General features: G+C 44.6%; 1 protein-coding gene across 5 annotated transcripts in view; it reads left to right on the top strand.

Annotated features, from left to right (window-relative positions):
* The window catches only part of LOC119378978 (protein CASC3), a 75,967-nt gene that overhangs the window by 29,509 nt on the left and 25,301 nt on the right, over positions 1-21,157 (top strand). For 2 of the 5 annotated variants that reach the window (XM_037648099.2, XM_049411832.1), the window contains exons 7-9: positions 8-152; positions 5,414-5,613; positions 11,959-12,111. In XM_037648099.2, coding sequence (XP_037504027.1) covers positions 8-152; positions 5,414-5,613; positions 11,959-12,111 — 498 coding nt within the window. Of the gene's footprint in view, positions 1-7; positions 153-5,413; positions 5,614-11,958; positions 12,112-14,776; positions 14,850-17,943; positions 20,227-21,157 lie in introns of those variants that run through there. The other 3 variants (XM_037648101.2, XM_037648102.2, XM_049411831.1) reach the window with 3 other exon arrangements.

The following is a 21,157-nucleotide window of genomic DNA, read 5'->3' as shown; positions in this document are numbered from 1 at the left end:
TGACCAGGCTGCCCCCTACACCGAGACTGCTGTGGTTGCTCCCCAGCTGCCTAACACACAGGCCCCATTGCCTACACCGAATCAGCCACAGCCAGCTATTTTGACTGCAGCACATTTCCAAGCACCGTATACACCGTATCCTGATGGCTACAGTGAGTTTTCTTGTTTTTTATTTTTTAACTATTTGTCTTAAATTGGCCCTGAAACACCTTTCTAAATGTACATGCTAATTATAAAATACCCTCACTGTATTGGGTTAAATTGCCCCATGAATCTTCTGCCACAAGAGATTTTCAAACTCTTCAAGTAGTATAAGTGGAGTTACGGGTAGTTATCACACGTGCCAAGTAGCTTTCTCAGTCCTTTCATCTGCATGAGAGTACTGGAAGCTGCATAGGAGAGGATGGCAAGGGGTTAAGGCCCCACCCAGAATTTATATCACCATGTTTCACCAGTTGCATCACCATGCCTTGGGTATATTTTTATTATGTACAGTGAAACCTCGGTGATATGATCACAGCTCATACGAATTTCAGGGTGATACGAATTTTTCGTTGGTCCCGGCCAAGGCCCATTGGCCTGCAATGTAATGGAGTACGGTTGTTGCGAACAGATTTTCACCCAGCGATGTTTGATACGAACGTACGCTACCGCCCAGGTACAAAGAGGCGCTGTCCGCTCTGTCGCGGATGACTCGGAAAGCACGTGCGAGCGCGGAAATGCAAGTGTGGGCATGCGCGCCGCACCGCCAAATCGTCAGAATCACGGTGTAAGAAACACTTTCCTTATGGTCAGAATAAACCTTCAGAGACACGTCACGGCCTCTGAGATTGCGTGCGCGAATCTTTGAGGCTCTTATGTGCCTTCGCGTTTAGATTACACGACATTAGCGCCAGGCTTTTTTTTTCTAACGCGTCGACGTGGGCTGCTGTCGTCGTACTGGGTTTACACGTGCCTGCCTCGTGCATCAGACGTCCTATGGTATGGTGAACATTCGCGAAGGAAATCACAGCTTGAAATTGATGCACTCGTGAATGTTCAACATATTGTAACTTTTGTTCTAATGGGCTTAGAACATCTATTTTTGTTTCGTTCTGATTACAGGTTATTGTGATACGCTGATTTACTTTGTAACTCTCTTTGTTGAGAAAAAGTCTGCCTCCCCAAAAGGCACAAGAAATATTTTGTATTTTAGGAACTACTGGTTATACTAAAAAAGTAATTGCATATTTGAAATCAGCGCACAAATATACATGAACTCACCAAGTATCATTAAACTCGATCAAGAAAGGAGAAAAAAATTTTAAGAGCAGTGTCCCCCCTTAACGTGCACCTAAATCTAAGTACAGTAAAAGCTCGTTAATTTGGATTTCTAGGGACCGGAAAAAATGTCCGAATTAATCGAATGGTCAAAATAAACAATAAATGCAGGAGTTTTTTCAACATACCTTTACTTAACAAAGTAATCGCGGATGCTTGTCTGTTTTCGAGCAGATATTCGCGCGGACGCAATTTTTCTGAGCCCTTCAAGGTGCTCAGCAGCTCGCATGCTGTCTGCAGTGTCCGCAAAAGTTTCACCCGTCATCCACGCTTTTCGGTTGGCGCGGTAATCCACGGGAAGATTGTTGATGTTCTTAAAGCAGTGTGACTTTTGAGCCTTTCCGATAACGAGAAGCGGCAAGCGCCCTGTTCCCGTCACGTTGGCGGCTAAAAGTACGGTTACTCGTTCCTTGCTTCTTTTGCCGCCGATACAAGGATCCCCTTTCATCACTTCTTGTCGGGAGAGCCCATTATTCAGAGCACGCAAAATTTCTACTTTGGTGGTGAAGTCCTTGGCCTCGTACTTGGGCCACTTTGCCGGCATTGCCATCGGCGGAGAGTGCGGTCACACGAGAAGTCAGCACAAAAGCACCAGCAACGATCAAGCTAATGGAGCCGTACTGAATTGTTCCTCGATAAAACGGCGATCAACGATGCAGCACACCAACGGGAACAAAGCAACAAAATGGCACCGCCAAACCCACACGCGAAGAAAAGGCGTTCAACCAGTCTCAAGTCAAGCCAAGTCGATAATTGATGTCCATGGCGATGCTGCGTTTGAGCTTCATTTTTGTTCCGAATTGTTCTTTTTTCGTTTTCGAGCCTCGCCAGCGGCCCAAAAGTCGCCGAATTATCCGATTTGCGGTCAAATTTGTCCGAAATAACGAGCGCCCAGTCTCATAGAGTGACGCGTATATTTACAGGGACCAGATGACGTGTCCGAAATAACCGATTTTCCAAATTAACGAGCGTCGAATTAACGAGCTTTTACTGTACACGGGCCTCAAACATTTTCGCCTCCATCGAAAATGCAGCCGCCATGGCCGGGATTCGATCCCGCGACCTTCGGGTTAGCACTCGAGTGCCATAGCCACTAGACCACCGTGGCGGGGCGAATGCTGGTATGATTGCAGACATCTAAAAACTTAAGTGACAATCATCAAGGGTTCTTCCTGACGTTGCTGCGGCCCTGAAGCACAATAAATGAAAATGTACGCCAGCTTTCTTTTGTTGCATGCTAATTTTCCATGATTTCTGGTGATACGAATTTCGGATGATACGAATATTTTTGGTGGTCCCGTGAGATTCGTATCACCGAGGTTCCACTGTATTATTATTTGAACATCTTGTCTCCTACTTTCAGTTCAGGCTTGCACTGTGCTCTTTCAAAAAATTACAAAGCCATTCCACTGAAGGGGGATGACCAGCAAAGCAAGATTTGGGCAGGGTGATATTTATCGTACAATGTACACTACTCCATTTATACACAGGTGTGCAGCACAGTGAGAGCACGACCACTCGATCTGCGATGCACATCCAGAGAGCGGGCGGGAGGGTGACGAGTGAGGCACGCAATGCGTGCAATAGCTCAACTGCAATCCTGTCTCTGGACATGCCTAGCGAGTCGTATACAGCTTCGTTGTAACATTTCTGTAGCTTTGTTTACTCAGCTGCCACATGGTTGGTGGCACAGGGTCATCCACATCTAAGGTGAACACCACATTAGTATTCAAGCCCTCATTGAAGTTGATGTTCAATACATAATTAAAAAAATTGTTGTTTTTGTCGACAGCATGATTTCACTTCATATAACAAAAATTTCCCTTGTGAAGTAGAATAAAATGTTCTAGTTTTTGCCAGCCTGAATACTAATGAGGTGTTAACCTTAGATGTGGTTGACCCTGTACATCACCCACAGACCAGTAGGAGGAAGCAGCAAGAGGGCTTGTCGTAGCATGTTATGGCATTTGGTGGCACCCTTCGGCTTACGTGGTACCTACACTGGGCAGCAGAAGCAGTGTGTGAGCATTTGCTAATCCCATAAGAGTGTGAGCTTGTGTTTGTGCATTCTGGTCTGGCCTGGTATTTGCAAAATCACATAAACATTCTGAGTTGGCTCAAAATGAAGTGATGTCTGTCGAGGTATCTAGCTCGTGAGATGTGCAGAAGCGAGGTAGCTTGAATTGGGGAGCGCTTTCGTAGCGTTCAGTACAAGTGACAGACTTGGGCACCTAGTACATCGAGAAATGAGGTACAGGATAGGGTACTCCAGTAGAAGCCCTGCGGCCAAATTTACTGTGATTCACTAAGCTTCAGGCATGACTACTTCTTAATTTAAGTGGGGACGCGGGGAACAAATCGAGAAAATGGCCAAAAAAAATGAATTTTTGGAAAACACTCGTTTTGTCATCTGTGGTCTCTTATTTACGCATTGTCTAAACAATTACGCTGAAAACTCACTCTAAGTGCCCGGGGAAAAAAAAAAAATTTAAGTGAGGTCAGTGAAGAAGCTCAAAGTCACGCTAAAATGGCGCAATTCACGGCGTCGTATCTCGTCTTTCTTGCCACCGAGCGCCGCCATCTTGGTGTCATTTTAAAGCTCAAAGTTCCGCCTTTCCGTTCCCGCCCTTCTCGCTTACGATCACCACATAGAAAAAGCGCAAAAAAAGAAAAATCTCAGGGCGTTCTCATGAACCTTGCAATGTACATGGCGCTCCTATTGGCGGAGCGCGCGACACCGTTGAGAGGCGCTTTTCTATTGGTTGTTGCTACGGCGACGGCCGCAGTGTTTACGAGCGGAATGCTCGCTGCTTGATCGCTCCGCGGCCGTAAGCACGTGAATTGCCGCTGTTTGAAAGGTGACGCGTGTATGGGAGGCAAAGTGCAAGCCTCTTTAGTTTCGTACGAAGGAAAATGGGGGACGTTATTGCATGGATCGGACGAGCCAGTAATTAGATTGGGGCGTACCGACTGGGTTGTCGGCTACTTATCAGATGACACGAGAGTGCCGCTTTACCAGCTTTACTTCGCAGACTATCTGCCGACGCTTGCTCTCACGCCGCTCCTCTGGGACCCGAGCTTCATGCGCACGCGTTCCTGATCCCGTTTTGATAAAACGGACGTCTTATGTCCCCACTAGCGGAAGAGCGTTCTCGTTTCACTTAGAAGTTAATAATGTGAGAAAATGCGTCTGCGGTATAGTTCGCTGCAAAGTCGCCATCGGCTCCGAGAAGGTGTCGGCTCTGCGGCGCGGTTTATCACACTAGAAAATGAATCTTTAGGCGTTAGTAACTAAGTTCATAGGGGTGATTGCAAAGCTTCATCAAACTAATACACCACTATTTAGGCCGTATGATGACACGTTCCGCGGCCGCAAAAGAGGCGATACAGCCCAACATGCCCAATGTTTACATGCAGCCTGGTGCACTTGCGTTCCAGGGGGCTGCACAAAAGCGTCTGCGGCAAATGACAGAGGGTAGTAAACTTCCTAAATCAGGCCAAATTAAGAAGTAGAGGCCCAAAAGATTGCCTCCTGGCAACGACACCAATTATTACTGTCCTGGCACACTTTAGCATAGGGTCAACTGCAACCAAAACAGTGTTGTCCATTTTCTCAAAAGAGTTTTGTGCCTGCCACTTCGCTTGTGAAAAGCATAGCACAACTATGGCTGGACCGGTTTTTATGCTGTTTGTTTTATTGTAATTCATAGACTGTGCTGTACTTCAACACAGTCTTGGAATTTTTGTTTTCCACTAGCAAGGAGCTCGTGAATTTTTATAAAACAAAAACTAGTAAAGATATCTTTATGAAAATTTACATTTGTCTTTTTAAGATGATTTGTAGTGTGTGTGCCAAATTTCATCAACCTAGGCCAAGAAACTAAAAAGTTACAAACGATTCCCGCACCTCCCCTTTTAAGGAGTGGTGGTAGTTTCAGTATGACCTCACAGTTAAAACATCTTCTATATACAATATGAAATCTTATGGGGTTAAAACAGTAAGAGTGTATTTAAAATCGACTCAAACATTTGAAGTTTCCCATATGTGCATACCACAAGAAATTAACAAAGCATTTTGGGTCAATTTCTGCAGTGCTTCCACCACCGGGCCAGCCACCTGCTGTGATGCCTACACCGAATCAGCCACCTCCTGTTATGGCAGCGCCTTCCCCACTGACCAGCTCGTTCTTACCCCCACCAACGGGCATCGTCAGCTTTCCTCCCCAGTACCCTCCACCTTACACCTTTCCAGCACAGTATGCTGCACCTGCCCCAGCAGCTGCACCCCCAACGGTGAGCTAGAACTTCCTTCTAGGGCCTGGGCTTCTGTAGCCTGGGAATGATGGGTGGTTTAGCCAGCATTAGAAGGATTTGCCTAAACTTTGTTCTTCTGGCATCATATGGTGTTGTGACTTCAAAAACCGGTCAGATGCAATGAAATATGTCGTTATATCCTCAAACCTCGCTATAACGAAGATGTAGGCATGAAATGTCTACTGGCAAAGCAGATTGGTTGGAGTTTATACTAGCCACAATCTTGTGCACGTTCGCAAGGGCACACACCACCAAATTACACCACACTACACTGTGCACCCTTCCATATGGACGCCATTGTTTGCTGTCACTGTGAGAGATAAATCTTTTGCTTTGCCTAGCGTATGCGACCGACGCAGCCACCATGTGACACCCGCCACAGTGGTCTAGTGGTTATGGTGCTCAACTGCTGACCCGAAGGTCATGGGATCGACTCCCGGCCGCGGCGGCCGCATTTCGATGGAGGTGAAATGCTAGAGGCCTCTGTACTTAGATTTAGGTGCACGTTAAAGAACACCAGCTGGTGGAAATTTCTGAAGCCCTCCGCTACGGCGTCCCTCATAATGCTGTTTACTTGCCCACCGCTGGCATTCAGAAGAGAGCAAGTGTATGGTGCCCTATCTGCCTTTGGAACGTCTCTATTGTAACACATAAATAAGGGAGCAGACAAGAAGTTACAGCTTCAACACTAAGAACAACCGTGAAGCAATTTCTAACTTGTTTGGACTGCTGCCAGGATATGTAATGTGGTCCTGTAAGAAGAGGTGACTACCAAAGACCGCCCTTTTTTAAGGGGGTATGGTAGGATAAATCGACCAAAAAAGCTATTTTTCATTTCATTACTAAAAAATCATACACACTCTGAGGAACAAAACTGTGCATTTTTGAGCGCGTAGGAGTGCTTTAAACATCTAAGAATGGTGCCAAAGACAGCGCATTCGTCAGGAGGCGCGGGCTCTTTTTCATCATTTTTTTTGTGCTTGTGTGTATTTTTTTATAACTGTGGCTAAATCGGTTGAATATACGTATTCACTTCCTACCATTCTACCTTCCTACCAGCGTAGTCATTGCTGTACATTGTGAGCACGTTTCATGCATATTTTTAAACATAAAATGGTGTTTTTCTTATGATAAGTTTTATGAAAATTTTCCAAACTTGATGTACCTTTTCTGGAAAGACTTCTCCGACTAATCGCCCGAAATTTTCCCAAATTATACCTAAACCCCTTCCAAATAGTCTGAGCCCAAAATTTAAAAAAACTGTTTAAGTTATTATTACAGTAGAACCCCGCTGATACGTTTTTGAAGGGACCGTAGGAAATAAACGTAAGAGACGGGAAACGTAAGAGCCGAAAAATAGGAAAAACGGCAAAATATTTAGTGGTACAGAATTTTATTTCAATTCTTACGAGCAGCACGAAAATTGGCGCGCTCAGCCGCGATCTAGTCGATGGATAGAAACGCGGAGCTTAGGACGGCCTTATCCACAGAAATGTAATCAACGTATGTGATTTTTTTTAACACCAACAGCTGTAGGCATGAAAGAACTAAGCACACGCAATCACGACCGGCGCGGCGAGTCCGACCGCGAACCGCACGCACGACCATGCGAGCTCCAACCAGCTCGAACTCCTCCCGTTCTCCGACAAATAACGATGATGATGAGTCTACGCCAACGCGATGGCAGAAGTGAATGCCAATCTCGAAGGCCTTGCTTTCGCAAGCAATTACGTCATACACGCCATGTTTGTGCAATGCAAATCTCAGAGGCTATGCTTTTGTCAATAGCAAATGCCAATCTTGAAGGCCTTGCTTTCGCGAGCAGTTACGTCATAGACGCCATCTTTGCAACTTGAATCTCGAACGCCATGCTTTTGTTTGCATCAATTGAAAGATTCTGTTGCTTGCGCCTCTCATGCGGCTAATATTACGGTCAAACGAGGCCAAGCTGCGTGAAAATGCGCCATGGCCGCTCTCTTTGGTAGTCACTCGATCGGCTCCGGGCGCACTTCGCGACGTATCATACGGGAACGGTCCGACAGTTACGACGTAACAGCGGGGTTCCCAATACATTGTATCCTATGGGAGCTATGCCGGGACCGGCGGAAAACGACGTAACAGCCGGGAAAACGCAGCAGTGAGGAACGTAACAGCGGGGTTCTACTGTAATTGGAAAGTCTCTCTCACTGCACGTGACAAGTGAGGACGATATTTTTTTTCTTGTAAAATAAATGTAGGAGCCCGTTCTTATAGGTGGGGATTAATACCAATATCATTTGGAATAAGCATGCCAAATGTCACGGTCATAACATTCTTCATTGCTGAGAAAAGGTACACTTAATTTTGTACGCCAGTCTAAAATTTGGTACTCAACCAGAAAAAGTAAGAAAAGCTACAGGGTCAAGATTGCACAGAGTGAAGGCCACACGCCTTCTTACTGAGCACACAGAATTTCACAACAAAATATGGAACAATTTTTGAGATACAAAGCTGAAACCAGGACAGCCTGTTTACCATACCCCCTCAAACTTTTGGGCTGATTGCCCGGATGTCTTGTTGACGATACCCAGTATGTTCTCGTTGAGAACACCAGATTTGAAATGCCGGGATAACAGCTTTGGCATTTGGCTCCAGGTCACTTGAAGGCTGCTGACAACGGGAGCTATGTAAAAGCATTTCATGCCTAAAACAGAGGTCGTCTGAAATGGTGTTAGCATATGGTGTTGGCATCGTGCAACTCTGCACCTTGCGCGACAGCCTTTGATAGGTGCATTCTGATCCATTGTGTCACTTCCGTATTGCTCCATTATGTAACTGCGCAAAAAACGGACTGTGACACAAGAGGAGAGGAAAGCACAAGCAGGCGCAGACTATCAACTGTTTGTGCTTTCCTCTCCTCTTGTGTCACCGTCCGTTTTTTGCACAGTTACATAATGGATCATTACCAACTCGCCCAACTTACCACTCTTCTGCAATTCCGTATTGCATTGCATTTGAGTGTAGACATGACTGTTTGCATGTGCACATATTACTTACTGCCTTTTCTACTGCTGCTTGGCTTTAGCAGCAATTATAAAGACATAAAAATTCTTCAGGCGATTCTGTTTAAGAAAAAAAATTGTCTAAAATTTTTTTGCATGACCGTTAAGTGAGAAAAAACCATTTTTGTTGTTACATACACATGGTTTATTATTGAGTAACATCAAGCAAAATCCTAGGAAAACTTGTACGATTTTTTATAAATAAAAATTATGCATTGTATCAAACATAACTCACAGACATACAAAAATACACTTGGGGAATAGTCCACATCGGAAGAATCGCCGCTTGACTCACTAGCAGCAGAGCAACCGGTGCACAGTGTAAGCGAACTGCGTGAGTTAGCGCACGGAAAAAAACTGTATGGTTGTGCGGCCGTCCGGAAAGCAAAACGAGTGACAAAGCTATAATGATTCTTCTTATTGCCAACGAGACGATGTTTCATACCTGCCAACTCTCCCGAATTGTCCGGAAGACTCCCGAATTTGGACCTAATCTCCCGATTGTACGAATGTCATCTCGAATCTCCTGAAAAGTGGCCACCACCACAGTAGAGGCGTGTTTTTTTTCCTCTCTTTTTTAAAATCATGCGCGTGCATCAGCCTTTCCAGCTGTGGTGGTGCTGCGGAAGAGCACTCGCCACCACACTTCTATTTCATTGTAACCATATCGCAGAGTACCGCTGAGTACATTCTAGGCACTGCGCATCTGGACAAAGGCTGGCCGCGAGAAGCGCTCGCCACCGTACCGAAAGAAGGCAAAGGAAAAGGTACAGTCTCAAAGGAAAAAGCTTGCCAAAAGTGAACGGCGGCCGGAGCCGCGGCGCTGCACGAGCGCTTTGATAACAAGACGGCGAGACTGTTGAGCACATTCCATTTTCCAAAGGAGGGGTGGCCGGCAGACCGGCGGTAAGGAAGCGGTCCCCATTCTGCTTTGCACTCTCGATATCGGCAATATCGGCGTGCTTGGGAGAAACAGCGCCGTGTGTCGCAATCTTGCCGCTCTGTCCACCGTTCAATTCATTTGCGGCAGTCGTTTCCGTTGAGCCTAACCAGAACTTTTGCGTCTCCGTCTTGGCTCCCGCATTTTGTACACTACGCCGTCTGCCGTGGGGGTTGCATGTTTTCAGAGTTCAGTTAGAAGGTCGATGACGGCGTCAAAATCAAAGAAGTACTTGTAAGTGTTTCTGGACTCGTACACAGCTGAGTTTCCGTGCTTTGTGACTTCGCGGAAAGGTGACAAGTACGAATTCTGTACCACGTGCGCCTGTGAACTGCCTTGGTGCCTTCACAAGTAAAGAAGTTTGATTCAAGCAGCTCAAAACAAACATCCTTACCCCTTTCTGATGTCTTAGAAGAACTTCTTGTTGGGCGAGTTGGTGCATGACTTATTGTAGGGTATGTGCGCAAAGCTCGGACGAACACAGGAAAAAACTATGTAGACAGAAGGCTCCTTCTGCGCTCCTTCTGGCTACATCGTTTTTTCTGATGTCAGTCTCCAGTCTCAGTAATTTCCGCTATGCTAACCCCCCCCCCCCCCTCCCTGCTGCGGTCTCCCGAATTGTCATTCTGTGAGGTTGGCAGGTATGGATGTTTTTCCGAGTCCGCAAAACAGGAAACGCAACCACAGTGGCATCGTTTGTGTAATTTAGCGCCACATGAAAACAGATGTAATCGCGCCCCGGGGAGCAATAAACGAGAGATTAACAAGCGGTCACCCTTTGAGAGATTAGAAACCAGACAGCCACTAGCTTTGCAGCCGCAAGAAGCGATAACCACCCGAAGGACAAAACCGAAACCAGCTACATCGCGTGCTTGGATGCGCGAGGGAAAGCTGGCACGCCGCTTTGGAAAGAAAAAAAAAAAAAACCAACGGAGAGACATCGGCGCACGAAAAAAATTCCACGTATTCCCGAAGTGTGGCAGCACATGCCAAACAAGAGAAATGATCGAAAAAGGCGTGCAAAATTAGCCGAACCGCACACACACGCTCAGATGAGCAAGCGAAAGCCAGCGCGCCGCTTTAGAAAGAAAGAAAAAAAAAACAACGAAGAGACATCGGTGCATGAAAAAAATTCCACGTATTTCCGAAGTGTGGCAACAGATGCCAGGCAAGAGAAATGATCGAAAAAGGCGGGTTTTTAAACATACAGGCATGTCGTACATGTACGGCGAAAACCCTTTGGTGCCTTTAGGTGATGCCGTACGTGTACTACGAAAACCCTCAAAAGGTTAATAGTGTTGTGATATACTCAAACACTTTTGAACGAAGTCGCGTCTGACACAAAAATACCCCCGTTATATACGAAAATTCGTTATGAACATATAGTATTCGTAACACTGTATCTATGACAAGACTATTCTTCATTCATTTCGTTATAACCAAAAATTCATTATATCCATGTATTTTATATCGAGGTTTGAGTTATAAAACTCTTGGTTTTGTCACTAGTATTAGTAATTATTGATAGTTATCAACACAGTGCTGATGTGCATGTGGTACAATGTGAAGCACTGTTTTGTGTGCTCACATGGCCAGCTGTGTTCACAAAAGAACCACCCTGGTCCCGCCTCTCTTGGCGCTCTCTGAAACTGAAACTGTGACTGGATGCTATAAAAACGTCTCCAAATGGTTCAGTCATGTGCTCGAGCAAATGCAGTTTGCAGCTATGATAAGTGGGCCATTAGCTACTTATTGCAGCCAATCAAGCAAGATACAATATTTTTATGTCAAAGATCCTTTAACAGCTTGATACTGTATTGTTTTCAACATAATTAATAATAAGCTAGGTATCCATGTTTGATTCGTATTCGAAATATTGAATGTTTGGATGTGTTTGCTAATTATCAATGAGTTAACTGAGATTCATTTAACTTTTTAATGTATTTATTATGGTCCATATTGCAAATTACGAATTGCAGCCAGCATTTTGTTTCCGCCTTGTGTGCACTTTGAGTGAATCTTCAGGGTGACAACATTTTGGAAATATACTATTCATTCCTAAAGTGTGCATTGAAATACATTGGCATTCCAGTTGTTGGGTGCTTCAATGCACAAATCACATTTTGCTGCAGAAGTAACCAGAACAGTGCATTTGGGTCTGCCAGTTTTATTTTGAAGTACTGGTTAGCCTACCCACATAGGCTTTTGGAAACAAGATGCAGATTTATATGCTTTATGTGTATAGCTGTCTTGTCTATTTAGAATTTTTTGTCTTGTAGCATTGCTTGTAATGGATGCTTGCTGGATGCAAATCGGCTAAGATGGCAAATAAATGATGTGCAGCAGACGCAAGCCCAGAAGCCACCATACTACCATGGGGACATAATCTACTACAACACGCAAAGCCAGCAGCATAAGCAACGGCCCACCCCTCCTCGAAGGCCTAAAGCAGCTATCCCTATCGTGCCTCCTCCAGATTCCCAAGGCACAGTGCAGGTTGGTGTGCCAGGTTGTGACAACTGTGCTGCATGCTATATTTGTGTTGTCGCTCTTGTTGCACTGGTTGCACATGCCATAATGTGGTACTTTTTAAGTGATGCACTGTATGCATGGTTGCTTGTTTGAATGGCTTGCACAATATGCACATTCCTGGCTACTTGCAGTGGTCCTCTCTGTGTCACTTCCACCCATCTCTGGGTTTCGCCACATTTCCTGCCGACCTGCTCATGATTACTCAAAGTGGTGCTTTCAGCCAACAAGTGTTCTCATGTGTGGTGTCTCGGGTAGTCCTGGGCAGCATAGGACCCTTGCGATAATTGCCTTGGCCTCCTTCGCTTTTCTTTGTCCATGTCTGGTGCACTGTAGCTGTGGCTTTTCTTAAGCATGCATTTCCTGCTGCATATTTCTGGTTGACTGTGGTCTCCCTGGCTTGCAAGTCCTCAGTCATGTTCAGGTAAGCACATTCCCTTTTATTTTGCGCTGTGACTGCACTGTGGCGCATGTTGGCTGTAAAAATGCATTGCTTCTTCTAACTTGCTGTTAGTGTTCTAAACTGTAAGCTCTCTGTCATTGAAAAAAAAGAAAAAGAGGAGGGTGTGCTCGAGGCAGTCTCAAGTCCCTTTAAACAATTTAGAACTTTTCAGGTGTGCAGTCATAGCACATGCAGGTTGTGCAGAAGTGTTAAACTTGGTGGACCGAGTTTTGTGTTAAATATGGCTGCCTGTAACTTCAATTGCTTATCTTTATTACACTGACATTCATAACTCCCTTTCTAGCGGCACAGTTGCAGAGGCTTACATAGTAAAAGGACATTTAGCTGGGCCAGTTGCTGCGATTGAATCTTGAAAATTATTGAGCAAATATGTCTTAGAAAGTTCCTCATGATTAGGATATTGATGAAAATGTTTAAGCATATATGATATACATCTTGGAAAATTTCTTATTAGGCCATTGCTTCAAAGTTAACACATGCAAAACTGGGAACTTTTGGGAAGTTACTGTTTGCATTGTTTGCTACCCTTTCCTGTGGTCATACAGTCCTGTGGTGATACAGCGAGTTCTTTTTTTTAGTTAATTATAACAGTTTATGTTGGGCAACTTAACTGCACTATGTTATAGTTTCTTATGTTTCTTCCGGAAACACAAGTACACTCAAACCTCGATATAACGAACACGGATATAACGAATTATCGGTTATAACGAAATAAATGAAGAATAGTATTGTCATAGCTACAGTGTTACAAATAAACGTTTATAACTAATTTTCGGATATAACGAAGTTATTTTCGTGGCAGATGTGACTTTGTTATAATGAGGTTTGAGTGTACTATTATTAGTAAGTTCTAGAGCCCACATTTCTGGGTGCAAGTAAACAGCCTTAGAAATTGAAATTTATTATATCTTCTGCTATTGTTTACTTTTATTATAAATACTGAGAATGAAGGAAATGTGTTTAAATTTTTAATCGGCATAATTGCTATATACTTATACAAAAACCCTGCCTGTGTAAAGGCCACATTTGTTAATTTGACCTTAAGCTCTCTCTTCCCTGACTCTGTGCAGGGCATATTCATATGGAAAAGCGCATTGTTTTTACGGTTGACAGTTAGTGCACTATACAGGGGTGCTAGTGCACATCAAGTCCTTTCCATTCTTCGTGCATTTATACAGTGCGTGCAGTGAGCTTCCAGAATTCGATTTGGTTTAAATTGGGCACAGACGTTATAGATCACAACATTCTGCTCTTAACCTCTTCCCCCTCCTCCCTTTCATGCATGCAGTCACACAGGCAGCATGGCGTTTAAAGGGGCCCTGCAACACTTTTGCAGCAGGGTGAGAAAACGCTGCTGATCAGTAGTCGAGGCTCCTGAGGACACGCGAGCTGAACGTTATAGCGCAGCACGCGGCCTGGAGTTTACAATTAATTCTCAAAGTGAGCTACAAATCGTTCCCTCTTTTTTTCTACAAATATGCTATTACCCAAATGACCGCGCCATGTACCCAAGTTCACGGCCGTTAGCTGATTTGAGCATCGTGAGCTGCATAGTTACCGTGGCTGCCACATGCCCGCGCTCACGTGCTAGCGATCACACTGAAAGTAAGCTGCGCATTCGAAGGAAAAAAAAAAGCAAATGTGCTCAAGGCCATGACGTGCGTGTGACGAATCTTCTTTCCCCCGTGCTGTCTCTCCCTGCTTAGCTTCCAGCGCATTCATAGGGACGAGAGAAGAAAGCAATTACAACGTGGGACAAATCTCTGCAACTCCACTCATACTCGACGGATTCTAAAAACGTTTGCGGCAGTCAATTTATGAGGCAATAAACTTCTTTGAAGCCATTCGATGGTTAATTTGCAAAATGTTGCAGGGCCCCTTTAAGCTTGAGCCTGCATCCAAGGATGCGTCTTCTTTAATATCATGCTTCTGGTGAACAAGACTTCACCCCTTCTGGCTTCATTGTCACATGCCAGCAACGATAAATGAGGTTAGCAACCACATTAACATAATGCAATTATGCCGTTCTACGTGCCGAAAGTACAATATGATGGTGAGACACGCCATAGTGATGGACTCTGGATTAATTTTGACTACCTGGAGTTATTTAATGTACAGCTAAATCTAAGTACACAAGTGGTATTGCATGTGTCCTCCATCGGATTGCAGCCACTGTGGCCGGGAATCGAACCTGGGCCTCGAGCTTAGCAGTGCGACACCGGTACCTGCTACTACTTGAAGGTGCGACACCGTACCTGCTACAGTAAAAGCTCGTTAATTCGACTCTCGTTAATTCGGAAAATCGGTTAATTCGGACACGTCATCTGGTCCCTGTAAATATACGCATCACTCTATGAGACTGGGCGCTCGTTATTTCGGACAGATTTGACCGCAAATCGGATAATTCGGCGACTTTCGGGCCGCTGGCGATGCTCGAAAACGAAAAAAGAACACATCGGAACAAAAGTGAAGCTCAAACGCAGCATCGCCATGGACATCAATTATCGACTTGGCTTGGATTGAGACTGGTTGAACGCCTTTTTTTCGCGTGTGGGTTTTGTTGCTTTGTTCCCGTTGGTGTGCTGCATCGTTGATCGCCGATTTATCGAGGAAAGTTTCAGTACGGCTCCTTTAGCTTGATCGTTGCTGGTGCTTTTGTGCCGACTTCTCGTGCGACCGCACTCTCCGCCGATGGCAACGCCGGCGAAGCGGCCCAAGTACTTTTATTCCCCAACGTGACGGGAACAGAGCGCTTGCCGCTTCTCGTTATCGGAAAGGTTCAAAAGCCACGCTGCTTTAAGAACATCAACAATCTTCCCGTGGATTACCGTGCCAACCGAAAAGCGTGGATGACGGGTGAAACTTTTGTGGTACTGCAGACATCATACGAGCTGCTGAGCACCTTGAAGGGTTCAGAAAAATTGTGTCCGCGCGAATTTCTGCTCGAAAACACAAGCATCCGCGATTACTTTGTTAAGTAAAGGTATGTTGAAAAAACTCGTGCATTTATTGTGTTTATTTCGACCATTCGATAATTCGGACATTCGGTTAATTCGGACATTTTTTCCGGTCCCTAGAAATCCGAATTAACGAGCTTTTACTGTATTAGATCTTGAAGCTGAGGTGCTATCATCTTTGGACTCAAAGCTCGCCGTCACTAAATTCAGGTGTGGTTGCAAGATAGTTTTGAGCGGCGCGCGTCTATCGCGGCGCAGGTGTGCACCCATGCACGCGTGACGCCGCCGCCATAGGAGCGACTAGTGACACGAGATGCGGCCTTGCATCTGATATAACAATTGAAGCGAAACCAAAGCTGCTGGAAACTGGCTGAAAAGGCCATGTTCACACGTCATACATGCGGCGGACCTTCGGAAATAATTTTTGGTAGAAGAAATCTTCCTAGACTCCAAACAATAGCTCTCTAGAGTATAGCTGGCATAACTTTCAGGCCATTATTACCGCTCAACACCGTCAGATTGCGAAGGTGACACCATAATTTGATATTTGACTTACAAAAGTTAAAAAAGTTCTTTTGATTACAGAACTTTGATGTTACTGAAGCATAACCCCAAGCGGTACGCAACTCTTTCAAGTTTGTCAGCCAAGCGCATTTTCCCAATGACACACGTACATTGGTTCGCGCGAAGCTCTGTCAAAAATCACTATGTTGCGAAAACGGGCAAATTCAAACTGATTCTGAAAGTTCAGTGGCTGGAGTAATTAGTAGGAGGTGCTAGGTGCACGAGAAACAAATTCAACATGCCAATATCGACGATTCAAAGCATCGGTCACCGGTGATCGATTTGAATAGGCGTGGTAACGAAAGAGTTAAAATCGCAAAAAAATCATTAAAAAATGTCAATTTTCAGAAATCACAACTTTGAAGCATTTATAGTCCAAATTATGCTCTGACAAAATAGCCTTGCTTTTTCTTACAGACTCAATAGATAAAATTACAAATGTTCTAAGAACTTGAAACTCTATTTTCTCGGCTTTGTTATTTTTGTGAAGCGTCTGTGCCTTATGGAAGTTTTGAGGAAGTTTACATTAACAAATTTAAACAAACTTTGCATCATTCTTTTCAGCAGCAACTGAACTACAGGCTAAAGCTATTATTTTTTTCACACCCTTGATGCTATTGTAAATAATTAATAAGTAACAGCTAATTACTGGAAGCTGATTTTTGCCTTCCAAGTTTGAAAATTATTTTTGATCAAAGCAATAGCTCTTTTCACATCTAACTTGCTTTAGCCTGGGGTTGGACGTTTTAGAAGAACCATGTAGTTCTAAAAAGTAACTTTTTGTATTGTAAATTACCATAACAACCTGCAAGAAATTACCTAATTAAAATGTGGAAATTTGTCATTACATCCTTTCTAAATGAGATCTGAAATCTGTTTGCAGATTTGAAATCTCTATTCAATGATGCACATGCATGCCATGTTTCATTAAGATAGGATAACAAATAAAAAAACTTTTTTTCAAGACCCCCATCTCCCCTTTGAATGAATGACAAATTGCCCTTTCTGTCGGTGGGATCCGAACCCACAACCTTCGAATTACGCGTTGGCTGCTCTAGCAATTGAGCTACGACGAAAGGCGCTTCCCCGTCTACTTCGTTGGGAATTTGCAACGAAGTGTTTTTGCGCTGCTCCTAATCACAAATATTATACAACTTGCCGAATTCACCGCTCTTTGAAGGGGCCCTGCAACACTTTTGGAGCAGGGTCAGAAACCGCTAGCGGTAGTCGAAGCTCCCAGGAACGTGCGAGCCAAACATAGCGCAGCATGCGGCCTAGAATTTACGATTAATTTTTAAAGTCAGCTAGAAATCATTCCCCCTTCTTTCTACAAATGATGCCGTATACCCAAATTCATGGCCATTGGCTGATTTGAGCATCATGGGCTGCATAGTTACTAGAGAGGAGAGAAAGCAGTGGCAGCGTGCGACAAATCTCTAACTCCGCTCGTTCTTGATGGATTCTAAAAATTTTTGCAGTTGTCAATTCATGAGGCAGTAAACTCCTTTATTGAAGTCATTCGATAGTTACTTGGAAAAGTGTTGCAGGGCTCCTTTAAAGCAAAATGGAAGTTACTTGAAAATTATCTGAACATTTGTGTGTGTGTGTGTCTTACGTTATATTTAAAAGTTTTATTTCCAAGAAGTGGGATGAGAGCCTTCAGAAAAGATTTTAAACGTAAGAAGTATCTTTAATGGGGCTTTGTCTGTAAATTTGCAGGTATCGTTTTTGGTTTGCTATAGTGTATCCTCTGAAATTGTGTACATTTAGCCAGTCATTGGGGATGTGTCATTTTGCACTTTGTCTTTCCTCTAGGAGAGCGCTTCTGAGCCAGACTGTTTGGCAACTCAACAGAACAAGTCGGATGAGGATCTTGATGATAATGTTGCTGGCACAGAACCAGCCCTTCGAGACGGCCCAACAGCACAGCAAGCAGTTGGAGGATTGTAGCATAGTTCTTGTCATTCTTATCCTCAAGTGCCACTCTACTGCAGTTTGTTCTTTGTCCACAGCTTCCTGGAACTTTTCTGCTTGTGTGTCATAAGACACTTGTGTCATATTTTCATCTATGTTCTCTGAGGTGTTAATAACAACTCTAAGAGATGTTATTAATGGCATTGTGGAGCAGACGTCTGGTTGCATTACACGAGATGCATTTTCGTTGGAAAAAGAAAACTAGGTCTTTCTTGTTTTTGTAGAAAAATATTTTGTTCCTTAGTTGGTAAATAGAAGCTCGAGTGTTTTTTTTTTTTTTTTTTACTAGTGTAGAGGCTTTTAACGAATGGCATTAAGTTTGTTCCTGTTATGCAGATTATTGCATTGGAAAGGTGGCAGTTGCACATAGTTTTGGAGTTGTGAGTGTCAACAAGATGCCAAATTGTTGTGTGCTTAACTCTTTTCTTACCATAGGAAAAGATTACTTAAGTTCAGTCTGCTCTTTCAAAAAGTGCTATTTGCAGTTTATTTCATTGTATGTCATTGGCAATGTAGCTTGTTGCACCTTTTAGCACGTTTAACGTGAGTGGTCTAGTGAAATCATGATAAATAAAATGAACAAATAAATTGAGCAAGTGCTTATGCACAACTGCATGTTTACTATTAAAAATAATTCAGTCTCCAAAGAAAGTAGGAGAACAGGAGTAGTAGCACAGGTAGTGCGTGGTATAACGCTACACTAGTGTTTAAAATGGCTCTTTACCTGTGAAAAAGACATCTTAATGGTTTCTCGCCATTTGCAGTTCTCCCTTCACTTACTAGAGACCTTTACAGAAGCTTAGAGTGCTGGGCTCTTCCCTGGTGATATCATTATGGAGGGTACCTTGGACAACTGTCATAGTTACACAGCTAAAGATGTCCTGCAAGCTTAGATTTTTCTCGATGGCTTACAAAGCAAAAACTGCGGGCACTTCACCAGGACACAGAAAATGTCCAACGCCTCATCTTCCCTTTCTGTGTCCTTCTGAGGTGGGCAATGTTTTAACAGCAGAGCTGTTTAAGCTTGGAGAAGCTCCGTTGGTCACAAAGAAAAATTATCATAAACCAGCACGCACTTTCTTCATCCTCTTCTTCCTAGCACGACTAACTGACGACGGAACAGTCCCAAAGATTTTTAGGTATGTCGACAATTTTTTAGCAATTTTAAACTAAAGCATTTTAGTTGGGTACGAAGAAATCGCGATGGACACTTTACAGAAGTTTGGACACCATGGCAAAGGGCTTAAATTCACGTGTGAGCTTCCTAACGAGAATAACCTTCAGTTTTTGCACCTCTGCATCAAATTCGGAGAACGATGTGTTCTGGTGCTATCGCCCGAAAGCTAAGAAGGGTTTTTACATTTTGATTCGGCCCAGTCAGAAATTGAAGGACACTTTGTAAATTCCAAAGTGTGTTTGGCGAAAGCCTGTGGCCATTCGACTGACTATGCCACGGTATTAGGGGAATCCACATTCTTGGGGCGCTTCTCCGAACCGTTTACTGTGAAATCATCACCGGTCCGCTTGGGAGCCATCCGACTAACTGACTGCTACAACGAGACGTCTGACGAAGGAGCGTTGCCACGCACGCCGCTGTGCCATCACGTGATTGCTGAGAGAGTGTAAGGGGGAGAGGCCACAGCTGTGGCGGCGCAACTGTTCTATGCGCCACTGTGTCATCACGTGATTGCTGAGAAAGTGTGAGGGCGAGAGGCCGCAGCTGACACCGTTCCAGGGCATGGACGGATGGACGGGCGCCGCGAGTATGAGACAATAAAGGCTTGAAACTGTCATGAGGGCAAGCGCGAACCTCTCGCTTGTGTCGGCTCTCCTCAAGTCCTGCCTCCACATGATGCACGCTAGCTTTAAGGGTGAGCCCCGCCACGGTGGTCTAGTGGTTATGGCACTCGGCTGCTGACCCGAAGGTCGCGGGATCGAATCCCGGCCGCGGCGGCTGCATTTTCGATGGAGGCGAAAATGTTTGAGGCCCGTGTACTTAGATTTAGGTGCACGTTAAAGAACCCCAGGTGGTCGAAATTCCCGGAGCCCTCCACTACGGCGTCTCTCATAATCATATCGTGGTTTTGGGACGTTAAACCCCAGATATTGTTATTATATTAGCTTTAAGGGTGAGGTAGCCAGGCTGCAAAAAGCAGGGCACCCTGACCATGTTTTGGCAGCTGTGATGGAGTCACTATGGGGAACCAGCGCTGAAGTTTCCGCGGTGTAGGCAGTGCCGCCCTGGCGGTCAAAGAGCTCATACTCCAGCCGCTCCCGCGGACGAGAGTGGCGACTGGTTGAGGCGATGCGGTGATGCGGGCGCGTTTCGCCGAAACAAAACAAAAGGATGCTGGCGCTACTGTTGCGCATTCAAGTGCCACAATACGTAAAAATAAGGAAGGACGTATCCTTCTATGCTTTTCATTCTAAGACATATGAATAGGAACAGATGCGGCGTTGCATACCGGCTGTCAGGCGAGCACAGTATGTTCTGCTCTTGCTCTGTCTAGTGGCGTCGGGTTGGTTTCTAAACCGAATTGCACGTGTCTGCTAGATTTATTCGATAGTGAGGGCCACCAGTGGAAACTGGGGCCAACGAGCAGAATTTAATCGGTGTTTTGTAGTAAATAAAACATGCATATTATGCAGCATGCGGCATATGTAACAATCTTTTCATCTGACCACCACCAAGCTCCTTCTGATGCCACCGCGTGCAGTGACTATGATACGATACGCAGGTAGTCTACATTATTTGCAAACAGTTACGCAGAAGGAAAGCTGTCTGTCTACGAGATGCTTACGGGGGCACGTTCATCGAAGCCCCTGAACTGTTATGAGAAATACGCATGCGATGGATGCCTCCGTTGAACTTAACTTGTGCTACAGACAGACTTCTTGTCACGAACAAAGCAGCGGACTACTCGAAGCTTAGCTTTCTCGAGTCAGCCGATGCGGTAAAGCTTCTTTGTGCATTGGCTGCCGCGGCGAAGTGACATCGCAATTTATGCCTCGTTAGAAAAGGCTCAAATGTCTTGGATTTTTACTCCCATTTAAT

The sequence above is a fragment of the Rhipicephalus sanguineus genome, chromosome 1 (genome assembly GCF_013339695.2).
Source record: "Rhipicephalus sanguineus isolate Rsan-2018 chromosome 1, BIME_Rsan_1.4, whole genome shotgun sequence".
NCBI classification, from domain to species: domain Eukaryota; kingdom Metazoa; phylum Arthropoda; class Arachnida; order Ixodida; family Ixodidae; genus Rhipicephalus; species Rhipicephalus sanguineus.
Note: the sequence above shows the minus strand (reverse complement) of the source record. Positions and strands in the feature narration are given on the sequence as shown.